Source organism: Podarcis bocagei (genome assembly GCF_964188305.1).
Source record: "Podarcis bocagei genome assembly, chromosome: 14".
In the NCBI taxonomy this organism is placed as follows: Eukaryota; Metazoa; Chordata; class Lepidosauria; order Squamata; family Lacertidae; genus Podarcis; species Podarcis bocagei.
Window position 1 is genome coordinate 49,347,032 of NC_138139.1, and position 11,729 is coordinate 49,358,760.

The following is an 11,729-nucleotide window of genomic DNA, read 5'->3' on the forward strand; positions in this document are numbered from 1 at the left end:
AAACTGCTGACCTTCTGGATGGCAAGTCCTGGACTCTGTGGTTTAACCCACAGCGCCACCCGCGTCCCACTCGTGGAGTTACCCTATACCAAATTGGGCCACCAGGTCAACTTGGGCAGAGCGATTGGTTCTTACTGGTTGTGGCGTCTCAACATTTAGAGACATTTTGTGGTCCTTTAAACAGGAAGCATCTGGGATTCAACCTGGAGCCTTTCTAAATGCAAAAGGCGTACGCTACCCCTGAACCACAGTCCCCGCTCCCCCTCTGATGAGGTTTTGCTGTCCAAAGTAGTAATCGATCACCCAGTAGCCCACTCAGCCGCCAAACGAGGAAATTTCTGTGTTGCCCATGCAGGTATTGAGCTCACCTTACAGGTCCAGAGCGACATGAGTCCCAAAGCGACGCTGCGAGAGTTTAAGGAGAAGCTGGTGTCTGACGAGAAGTACCAAGCTCCCCTGAGATCCCTCCGGCAGGAGGTGGAGGCCTTTGCAGATACCTTCCCCCTCCCTGGCTTGCCTGTTCTATAAAAGTCACAGTCCCCCCGCCCCCCACGCCAGAAGAACAGCAAGGAAACTCCTGCCTGGAACAGCCGCCATTCTTCTTGGCTGCTTTGAAGTGTGGGTTGTCTCATCAAGTTGCCCTCCCGTAAGAGGGATTTAGGAGGAATCGAGGTATCTCCAGTGTCCCCTTTTCTTTACTGTTCTTACAAGCAGAGCTGCTCTTGAAACCTGCTCTTTAACCAACCTCTACCCCATCTTTTAAAAAATATGTTGCATTGAATATGGACCCCGGGAGGAAATGGGCACAGGCCAAACGTAGCTTTAGAATCCTCCGTTGGCGGGGTTAACGGCCGTATTAATGGACATCCCAGAATTATACCCCTGGCAGTGTTAAAGAGGCCCCGAGAGAGATGTGCCACACAGTTGCTGCGAATGGAAATCGCAGTAAAAATATTGCATATGGAATCAACCTATTACCCAAAGGTCTTAAATGGAAGAGGCTGAGAGATGGCGGAAGGGGGAAACGTAATGTCGACAGTAACTCGAAGCTCCCCGAGGTTTGAATAAACGTCAAACTGGGTCACGAGGAAGAATGAATCTGATTTTTTGTCGGGTTTGAGCTTCCTCGTTAAAGCTGGCCTGTTGGAGAAAACAGATTTACTCCAAGTCTAAGCAAGAAACAACAAAAAGATAGACCTTCGTGCTGCGGTGTCTTCAGCCAGCATAGCTGAGCCGCTTTCAAACCAGAGTTTTCTTCATTCGGGAAAACTCATACCAAAGTCTTCCTTTGCTTTGGTTTGTGGAACCCCCTGCCACAAGGATTGGGGATGGATGACTGTGAGCATTTAGCAGGGGTATGAAGAGCACAGATCTGTCAATAGCAGTCATGAAATGTGCAACCTCCGGAACAAAGTGCTGCAGTGTGGAACGCTCCTCTGTTCCAGTAAGATAGTTATGCCTCTGGGATACATTTCATCCCACCTGGTTTTCCATTCCCACCCTGCTGCAATGGGGCTCCCCCCCCATCTTTTTTACTTTTCCCCCCTTAAAAGATTTCTTGTATTTCTGCAAAGCTTGGGGAGTCTCCCTGCTGCCCCTGTGGCTGATTGACCTTCGGGCTACTAGAGCAGGGTGCTCACACCTGAAAATTGGAAACAGAATCCTCCCCTTCAGAGATCACTGAACCCTCACTGATCTGCTAGGCAGCTGGCCATTGCCTTTGTGGCCTGGTTGAGGGTTTCTCAGAACCACACAGCTATTCCACTGCGGGAAACAAGGCTAGATGAACCTTCCAGTCGGATCCAGCTGTTTTACGTGGCTTGTGCCTGAGATATCATCTCTAGACTCCCAAGATTTCAGCTGTGTATAGCGATACCTGGAAAGGGCGAAGATAACGTTTCTCCATTCACCAACATCGCTGTGTAATAGCAACTGGCACAATTTTCCTATCGCTGGAGAACGGGGGTAGTTTAAGCAAACCGTCTCGGATATTCAACTTTTATCAGAGCGGGCCTACCATGAATGTAAGAAAAGTCCTGACGCGTCAGCCCAGTGGCCAGTCTAGTCCAGAATCCTCTTCTCACAATGGCCAACCAGGTGTTTGCTGGAAACCTGCAAGCAGGATCTAAGCCAAGAGCGCTCTCCCCACCTGTGGCTTCCAGCAATGGGTATTTGAAAACAACATAGCAAGGCAGAATTCTGTCTTTCTAAATCCAAGGCATGGGACTCTCAGCTACATTAGCAAAGAAACAGCAATTTGGATGCACTATAAACATGCAACACTAGATGGCGCCAGAGACCAGGAATTTTTAAAACGCGATTTTCCATAGAGATTTTTTTCTTTTGTTAAAGCGATCTTATTTCTGACTTACAGCATTTTTTCCAGTTTAGCTCCACCCATGGCTAGCTTCTTGCATTGCTCAACTCCCAAAATTTTGTGGTTGCCAGTCTCCAGTCCTCTCCCCCCCCCCCCCGACGCTTTAGTATCAGACACAGGAGCTCAGAAATAGTCAGGACAATTTTTTACTAAGCACAATAAAATCAAGAATTGAACCACAATATACGCCAAGGGTTATATAAGCTTTAAAAAATACAACCAGTATATATATATATATATATTGTATTTCAAAAATATCTTGAGCCCAAATAAATAATTTCTTCTTCTTCCCCCTGCCTCCAATGTACATTTTATCATTGTAGTCACTGGGTGTTGAGTATTGTTGGTGAAGCGCTTGTGCAGTACACACCTTAACAGCACTAAGACATGGAAGGCATGCTGCTCAGATTTTCTTCAGTGAAGACACTCCATTTCCCTCCCTAACTACTGCTTAAGCGAAGTGTTGTGTTCCTACAAGTGTGGACAAGAAACTGAACATGCAGTTAGGAAGATCACTTTGGGGAGTTGTTACTTCCAGGGAGCTGCTAGCCCAGTCCAGTCGAGATGGAGAAAGGTCAAGTAGTTGGTTGATAAGAAGAAAATGCAGAATTATGGGGCCCAGCGTCTGGGCTTTCTACAGCACCCAGAGGGACTGCGATCCCGCCTGATGCATCCACATGCAGGCCAGCTCCGCGCATGTAGTGCGCCAACACCAATTCACATGTCTCAAGGGGCTGATTGTACCTAAGCTGCTGAATTTGTGGGCCACTCACATCCTCTGTGTGTGATGTTCCCATGGATCAGCCTATAGTTATATTTTCAAGATTAAAGCAGCAGAGATATGCAAACACCTCAATTGCCAAATGGCTAGATGAGCTCCGTTATGGAAGCAGCTCATACTGAGAGGATGCGGAATGGGGCAAGCGTAGGATCTGCCTTCCTCTTGACGCTAGAAGCACTGATGAAAGAGGGGGGAGCTTCTCCCCAGCTCCTCCAGTCTCCCCACTCTGTCCTGTATGGATTTCCCCTTTCTCTCTGCCAGCATTAACCATGGGTGTTTTTTTACCACATCTGCCAGGAGCTTATAGCCAACTAGGATTAGCTTGTAACCAGGATTTGAAGCTGGTTGGCGCTGCTAGGGTGTAATACCACTGTTAAAACTGACAAGGGGCGGAAGAGGACGTTTGAGCCTGTGGGGTGTTGGCAATCTGTTAAGGATTGGCTAAGGACACGAAAGCAGAAAGCTGTTCACGTTACTAGGCTCTACAGGTGATTGGGCTAAGTCTTGGCTCTTGAGAAAAGGAAGGTGCTCACTAGCAGGCCTTGTATCTACATATATGTGAACCCTTTTAAAAAAGAAGTCAGCAGTGCCACACTACTGACTCTATGGCATGCTCGTGAACCGCCAAGACCGATTCCAGAGCCTTGTGATTCACAGATCTTGCTTCCATCAGGCAAGATGTCAGGCATACCTGCAAGTGTAACAGGTCCCTTTTGCACCTGCAAAAATAATAAGAAGCAATGCCGAAGCCCTGAACACTGTCTGAAGGGCAGAGTAGATAGGACCACTGTGAAGCTAGATCAGTTCCTCAGGGATCCTTCATGTATTTCTGCTTATAGTGCAAGCTTTGAAAAGGCAAATTCTTAAGATGTTCAGATGGAAAGGCATTGCTCAGCTAAATCAGAACAAAAGTCTCTGGTGGGCCCAAACCTAGAAGACCTTGTGAGATTTTGTGTCTCCGTTACAGGGATAATCCCAAATAGATTGCAGGTGTCCTTTTCTGTATTGGCAGTGGTGATGGGAGAAATATCTGAATACAAGGCTAATGTGCAAACTAGGCTTTTTAGGAAGGCAAGAAAAAGCTACTCTTCAGAGGAACACACATATTCCTTCAGCAATTCGGGAAAGTGTTGCCTCCCACCATTGAAGGAGGAAAAGTCTATAAATGAAGGCTTGGTCTTGAAATTAAGGGAGATGTCGAAGAAAAGCCTGCCAAATGGAGCTGACAAACCAGGACCCAAAGTATCTAAAATTGGAGGGGCTTCCTGGGATAGACCAGCCTTCCCCAACCGCTGGCTGCTATAGCAGCCGTAGTCCAAAACATATGGAGAGCACGAGGTTGGGGAACACTGACCTAGATATGCCGACAATGGCATCCCACTGGCTAGGTTGATTACCTGAAATTTCCAGAGACATTCACTATACTGTGGCTCCCAACCACCAATGGGGAAGGGGGAAACCAGTGTGATGATGTCACAATATGGGCAAATATTCCTAAACTGTACAGGGGAGAACTAGACTCAATGACAGCATTCGGGGAGATAGGCCCACGGTTCCCATGACTCTTGAGTCCCACCCTTTAAAGAGATGCCTTGCCTTGCAGATGCGGTAAAGCAACTCTGCTCAGGAAGGCCTTTTCCAAATCTTGGATATTGGCAGTCCTTGCATAACGCTGCTATGATTTCACTGCAAAGCACAACAGATTTCCCTCCACCATCTTCATGAACGAACAGCCACCCAATAGACTTTTTGGAGGGGGGTAGAAAGCAGCACAGGAGTGCTATCTTCTCTCCAAAAAGCTTTGAAACTTATCTGCCTACTTTGCTGAGGGACAGGTGGGGCCACGCCTTGGAAGCCTAGCTGCTGTGAAGCCACCATGGGGCTGTCTGCATCACAAGGTGGGGACCCCCCCACCTGCTCTCGTAGAAAAGCTTTGCCCGCAACTCCATCGCGGCTGACAACCTAGCTGGGTTTCCCAGTCCTATTTGAGAACAATGGCGCGTCAGGGTGAGATTCAAGCAAGGTTTGTAACGTTCCCGCAAGATCCTTTTTCTCTGATACAAAGCAGCAAAGTCTCATACAGATGGCCTCTACCAACCCATTACTTGAGGAACTAAAAAGTGCAGCGTTACACACACACACACACACACACAAAGTGCAGCTTTGCATCAAGTTTTCCAGTACTCTTAAAACACCAAACTTGACACTCGCCCTTGAAGCTTCCTCCGGTGGTACATTCAGTTCCAGAACTCTGTCACACATAATTGCACTGAACAGAGGTTTTGAAATATCACAAGTCCAGTTACTCTTGTAAAACGTGTGTCTTGTCACCAGCTTCCTGACACACAGGGAACGGAAAGAGAACTTTCAAAAATAAAGAAAGAAAAGGAAATAAAACTAGTAAGGCGTTCCTCCGCCTCTAAAATTATCAGCCAGCCGGCTGCTTGGGATTTCCCACTGCTGTACTTATCTGCAGCTAGGGAGAAGACACAGATGAGATGTGGCCCCATCGGAGACCTCAAGTTTTCACAGGACGAAAGAAATAAAGCGGAACTACCTTCAACCAGAGTAACGACAGATTCTTAAAAGGCTCAAAACTGATCGCACCCGGTAGAGTTTGTGACTCAGGAGGAGCCCCAACATCCAGTCCAAGCTGCGTGACTGGCAACCACCCCAATGCGCAGCGACAGCAGAGGTAGTAAAACGGTTGCAAAGGCTGGATGTTCAGGAAGGGTCAAATTGGAAGCTGCACACCCCAGCGCTGACCTCCTTCCCCGCCAGGGGCTGGTTGTACCAAACAAAGCATGGGGTGGGTGGGGGAGGCCTAATCCAGTACATTCAATCCCAATGACACCTGAGTGCTAAGGTTTAAGGGCACCGGGCGATTCCAGAGACCTCTCCCAGTGTGCTCTTGGGAGCAATGGCACTGGCCTGTGTGACAGGGTCCGAAGCACAGCCTCCCCGGCTCCATCTTCCCTCACATTCTCCCCCATACTGCAGAAACAGGGCCAGCTATAAGGATTTGTGGGTGTCCCTTTCCCCTCTGGGAGAGGCAAGCCAAGGTGCAGCGGACTACAGAGACACAGTGCTCAGTGTAACACCCCGCCAAGGCCTCCTTGCGCTTTTCCAGGGTTCAGAAGGCCTTCACCAGACCTCTGACCTCAAGAGCCAAGGAGGGCCTCCCTCTACTCCCCAGGGATGCACAATGCGAGGAGTCATTGCAACCACCAATGCTGCAAAAAGACCCGAGAGATGGGTCAACGTCTGGCTATTGTGAAACAGCTGAATTCTTATGTTTAGCTTAAAAAACAAACAACCCCCCCTCCACCTTCTACAATTCACTCCCATGCACTTCTGAAATATGTTTCTGTGGCTCACTGTGGTTTCTAAAAAATGCGCACAAGTCTTTGGTGCCACTCACACGTACCCAGCACCGACCACGTACCATGCAAATCCCCTATAGTCGAGATATCCCACTGCTCCTTAAAGATGCTACATACACACACACCACGCTCCCCACTTTAAGCAGCAAATGATAATGAACTTCCCCTCTTCCGAAGAGGTGTGACCGAGGTTTAGGAAGTCCCATTTTAATGAGGTTGGCTTAGCCACGCTGGGGTCCTCCATATCGTCCTACGGGTTCTCAAAGACTAGTGTGTCGATCGCGGAATCGTCTAGGCCTGCAGATGGCCACAGGTGAGCCGGCGGGCGAGGAGGGGAGGCAGCATGGCAGGCTGGGCACAACTTAAATTTTGTACAAGCAGCTGGGCACGTAATCAAACCTGAGCACCGGGCTGACCCCTCGGATGGGATCCTGAACGTACTGCAGTTTCAGGAGCTCGGCAAGGTACTGCACCACTTTGCTGTCCTCGTTTGCAAGCCCCAGCTGGATTTTCAGGAAGTTCAGCCGCCGGTTTGCCACGGACTCCTCCGTCTCCCCCTCTTTGATGGGCAGGTGCAGGTCGTGGTAGAAGGTGTAGAGAAAGGCCTTGGAGCACAGCTGGGTCAGGATGGTCTGGACGTGCATAAAGTACGTGCTTCCCCGCTTGATCTGCGTGCGGTGGTCAGCGAGCCTGGGGATCAGGGTCCCTTTGTACTGCGGGCAGCGGAGAGTCTTGCTGTCGGCATCCAGGATACTGATGTAGCGGCTGTAGCGGCAGAGGGAGTGCATCATGTTGACACCCGACGGAGAAGATGCTCTGGAAAGGAAGGGGGGAGATAACATGCTGGCATTGAAACTCCAAGGTAGAATAACTACAGGTATGCAGGCATTCTGTCTGTGAGAGATCAAGAAGTGAAGTGGCAGAGATTGGGAGCCAGGAGGTCTCAGTTCAGCCACATCTCTCTCTGGGACCCAGAGCAGGAAATATCATTCCTGCACCAGCGTCGTCGTCCCCGTCCCCCCCCCGGCAATTGCACACCCCTGCTGCGCTACCAAAGGAAATCAATGGGCAGGTCATGTTTCCTGCTAAATGGTGCTTTCATAGCTAACATTTGGAAGGAGCGGGGGAAGTTTCTGATTAAGTATGGAAGCCTCTGACATGAAAATGATCACCGCCAAACCCCACCATGGCAGAACAAATGGTGACTGAATGGGGCACATTTCTGACCAGTGAACTCCTCTTTTGTCAATGGGAATCAATTGTCATTTAACTGTACTGCCAGGGACCAGAGTTGTGAGGGTTCTGTATTTGGCAGGACCACAATGGCCGGAAACTACAACTAATCCAGAATGCAGCAGTTAGACTGGTGACTGAGAGTGGCCGCCGAGACCATATGACACCGGTCTTGAAAGACCCACATTGGCTCCCGGTACGTTTCCGAGCACAATTCAAAGTGTTGTTGCTGACCTTTAAAGCCCTAAAAGGCCTCAGCCCAGTATACCTGAAGGAGCGTCTCCACCCTCATTGTACAGCCTGGACACTGAGGTCCAGCTCCGAGGGCCTTCTGGCAGTTCCCTCCCTGCGAGAAGTGAGGTTACAAGGAACCAGGCAGGGGGCCTTCTTGGTAGTGGCGCCTGCCCTGTGGAATGCCCTCCCATCAGATGTCAAGGAAATAAACAACTGTCTGACTCTTAGAAGACATCTGAAGGCAGCCTTGTTTAGAGAAGTTTTTAATGTTTGATGTTATCGTGTTTTGAATATTCTGTTGGGAGCCGCCCAGAGTGGCTGGGGAAACCCAGCCAGATGGGCGGGGTATAAATAAATAAATAAATGATGATGATGATGTTATTACTTCCACTATCAGAGACAGTACGAGTACCGGCTGCTGGAGAAGATGGGCTTTCCAGAGGCATCTGGATAGCCACAATGGGAACTTAGGATTGTATCAAACAACTTTTGCTCAAAAGTTAGACCCATTGAAATTAATGGAACTGCGTTAGCCTTGTTAATCAATTTCAGTGGGTCTTCTCTGAGTAGGACAAACAACGGGTTATATCCAGTGTCAGTCCTACTCACACTAGACCTATTGAAATTAATGGGAAGGGTTAGATCTTATTAAATTCAATGGGTCTGAGCAAAAGTTAGCTGGATGCAACCCACTGTATACAATCCAAAATGCTAGACTAGATGGGCTTGTGGTCAGACATTTTAAAGATCTGGGTAGGTTATGGTGGTGGTTTTTTTTACCTCTGCAATCCAATCAGCTTCCACTTCTGAAAATCTGTGATGTGCAAAGGAGATGTGGCCCAGTGCTTCACCGGCTTGGCATACGCACCACAATTTGGAACAAAAATAGAGAGTGCGGTGACGAGCTTCTCCACGATCGTCTTGTCTTCCCCCAGCACTATCAAAGTCCTGCCGCTCAGTAGCGAATATATTGCAGGGTGAGCGAAGGGATACTGCCGGATGAACCTCAGTGCATTTTGCCCTGACTTCTTCTTGTGCCTTTCTCCGAAATGACCAGCAGGAAGGGCAGGGGAAGGAGTCCTGTCCGAGCTGGTGGAGGCTGTGCTGCTGATGTAGCTTGTGGAGTCTGAGCATTTATCCAGGCTCATTTTACTCGTCTCTCTGCTGCTTGAGAGATAATGTGGGTCGAGTTCGTAGGTGAGGAGGCCTCCCAAGACACCATCGTGGGAAGAATAGTCCGTGAAATTCACGTGAAACCCCTGATCCCCTTGCCGGTATGGCTGGGGCGGGATACTGACCACACTGTCACCATCGCAATGTTTGGGGACCATGTTGGATGGAGGCTCGAGAAAATTTGGACTCTCTTTTCCAATGCAACAGGCAGAGTCCACAGGGAGCAGGTTTTCTGGTTCAGGATTGCCTTCAGGGTTGTCTGGATTTAAAACAGGGCTAAAGCGAAAACCTTCATCTTCTTCGTCTGCATAAGGCTCTTCATTAATGGCACTTGGGTAGCTCGCTTTAAAGTCATCAGGAATCAGAGCTTCTGAGGGACACGTGCTGAGGACTTCAATGCTGTCCTCACTTATGGTCCTTCGGCTGACAGCTTTGCTCCTCACCACTTGTGGACTCAGGTGGGCTTGCGGCATGCTTGCCTGGGTTTCAGATTGACTCAGGGTAGTAGCAGACTTTTCCGTCCCCAAAACCTCAATGCTTTCACCACTACTAACACTTCCTTTAAGATCTGCATCGAGGTACTCAAGATTGTCGTGCTGGTCATAAGTAACAGGGTCAGTGACTTCTGCTTCCTGCATGTCTTCAATCTCCTGTTCCATCTTTATAGGCACAGACTCAACACTGGATTTGTAAGATCCTAGGCTGACTAATGTTTTAGGAATAAGGCAGACTTCCAAACCTTTGGGATTGGGGCTGTCTACGTTAGGTCCCTGGTAGCCATTTAAATGCTTTTCAGATGGTCGTTCATCAACAAGGAACATGTCTTCAAAAAGGAAGTTGGTAATAGTTTGCTGCTGCAAAAGTGCTCTGCTGATCTGATTGGTCAAGAGGTAGCAAACGTCACCTCTGAACGTTTTCTCAATTTGATGTAACTGATCTAGAGTCTGGGTGAAAAAATAAACATCACACAGTTCCTGAAGGGTTTTGAGTTTCTTGTCAAAGCACTTGGCAGATTTTGCCTTGATAAGTTTCGGGATGTAAGAGGACTGGCGAGGATAAAGGTGTGTTTCACTGGGTTCGTCAGATTTCGAGGTAGTAAATCCTTGTTCGGAACTATCATCAACTTGCTCTGTCACACACTCTGGCTCATAAGGGTGAAAATCAGAATCTTTCAGCTTACTGTAAGGATATGATCTGATTTGTTTTAAAAGATCTTGATGCTCAATGATAGATTTTTCAACACTAGCCAGTTCATTGGCTTTCTCAATGGCTTGTGTGGTATAGTATCCTTTCTCATTGTTTTTCTTCTGGATTTCAGTCTCATTGTGCAAAACAGTTCTAGTGTAATCAAGGTCTTTCAATTTCTTTTCCAGTTCATTCGCAAAAGCTTTTCGGTTGCCAGTCTTTAAGCATTCTGATGCTTTTGAGAACTCCACAGAGAGTTCCTGAAACATCTGCATAATCTTGTGCTCATCGGCAGAAATGTAGGCCATGCAGAAAGGCCGGACAAAGCCTCTTGCTTCGAGATCATAGAGAGTCAGGTGATGCACGTAAGCAAAAGCTCCTTCCTTGGAATCGCCCAGCACTACTTTAGAATCCTCCACGAAGTTCAGCTTTGGGTAAGGGCATCCAGGAGGGTGCCCCACAAAGGAAGCCTGGTAGTCCACCGACATGATGCGGAGGGAAAAATAGTTGAGATCAAAGGTGCCGGAAACTTTGGCGTCATCCGGGATGGTGAGCAAAGGCTGGGGTCCCACTTGCTCCGAAAACTCTGATATAAGGATGAAGTCCCGGGTGAACTTGGCACCTGAGAGCTTGGACCAGGGGTTGGCGCCATGGCTGGCAAAAGGGAAGAGCGGAACAGAGTATTCCTCAGGTAAGGCTGGTTCGCTGTATGCCTCTTCTTCGTACTCGTCCTCTTTGGTAAACGCCACCACATCTGGGGCGCTGATCATATTTCCAGGTGGGGACGGTGAAGGGGCATGAAGAAAGCAGGGCCGGTCGTCCCTCACCAGTTGTCAACCGGAATCCATTGGCGGAGAATGAGGACTCCTCTCCCAGACTTGCTCCGCTGACGGACTGTCGGGGGTGGGGGCGCTTCCTGCACACCCAAGGAAACCTATTGCACTCTCTCTTTTACTTCCCTGCCGGAGGTGGGCACTTTCCGGAGTCTGTGGCGCTTCCTTTTCTGACTAGGGGTCACCTGCCCCTCAGCTGAAGGACAGGGCACCAATCCTATTCACCCAGCGGGCCTGGTGAGGCATGCCCTTTCATGGGGGGGGGCAGATCCCCCACCCCTCCAACCCCTCTCCCTTGGTTTAGCTGCCTCGAATTCCAGGCTCGGCTCCCAGGATCTAATACGCCTCCTTCCCCAGGGAAGGAAGGGGACCCCTTTCTTTCTCCCCAACCCCTCGACTTTCCCTCCCTGGGAAATGGGCCCTTCTCCGGATCTTCCTCCCCTCCCTTTTCCCCTCTTACCAAAAAGGTGGGCGCTAGGACCAGCCCGACCCTCCACACGCACACCCCCTGCCCCGTCTCTCCCCCTCCC

General features: G+C 49.1%; 2 protein-coding genes across 2 annotated transcripts in view; one reads left to right on the forward strand and one right to left on the reverse strand.

Annotated features, from left to right (window-relative positions):
- SHMT1 (serine hydroxymethyltransferase 1) overlaps window positions 1–2,667 on the forward strand; it is a 26,097-nt gene extending 23,430 nt beyond the window's left edge. Inside the window, exon 12 of the mRNA XM_081169546.1 lies at window positions 356–2,667. Coding sequence (XP_081025672.1) covers window positions 356–528 — 173 coding nt within the window. The 3' untranslated portion in view covers window positions 529–2,667. The remainder of the gene's footprint in view (window positions 1–355) is intronic.
- Window positions 2,509–11,646, reverse strand: SMCR8 (SMCR8-C9orf72 complex subunit). The gene is made up of 2 exons (XM_081169439.1): window positions 8,789–11,646; window positions 2,509–7,357 (listed from the first exon to the last, which is right to left on the reverse strand). Exons 1-2 carry the CDS (start codon window positions 11,134–11,136, stop codon window positions 6,904–6,906), a joined length of 2,802 nt encoding a protein of 933 aa, XP_081025565.1. The 5' UTR covers window positions 11,137–11,646; the 3' UTR covers window positions 2,509–6,903.
- Window positions 11,647–11,729: the final 83 nt, after the last annotated feature.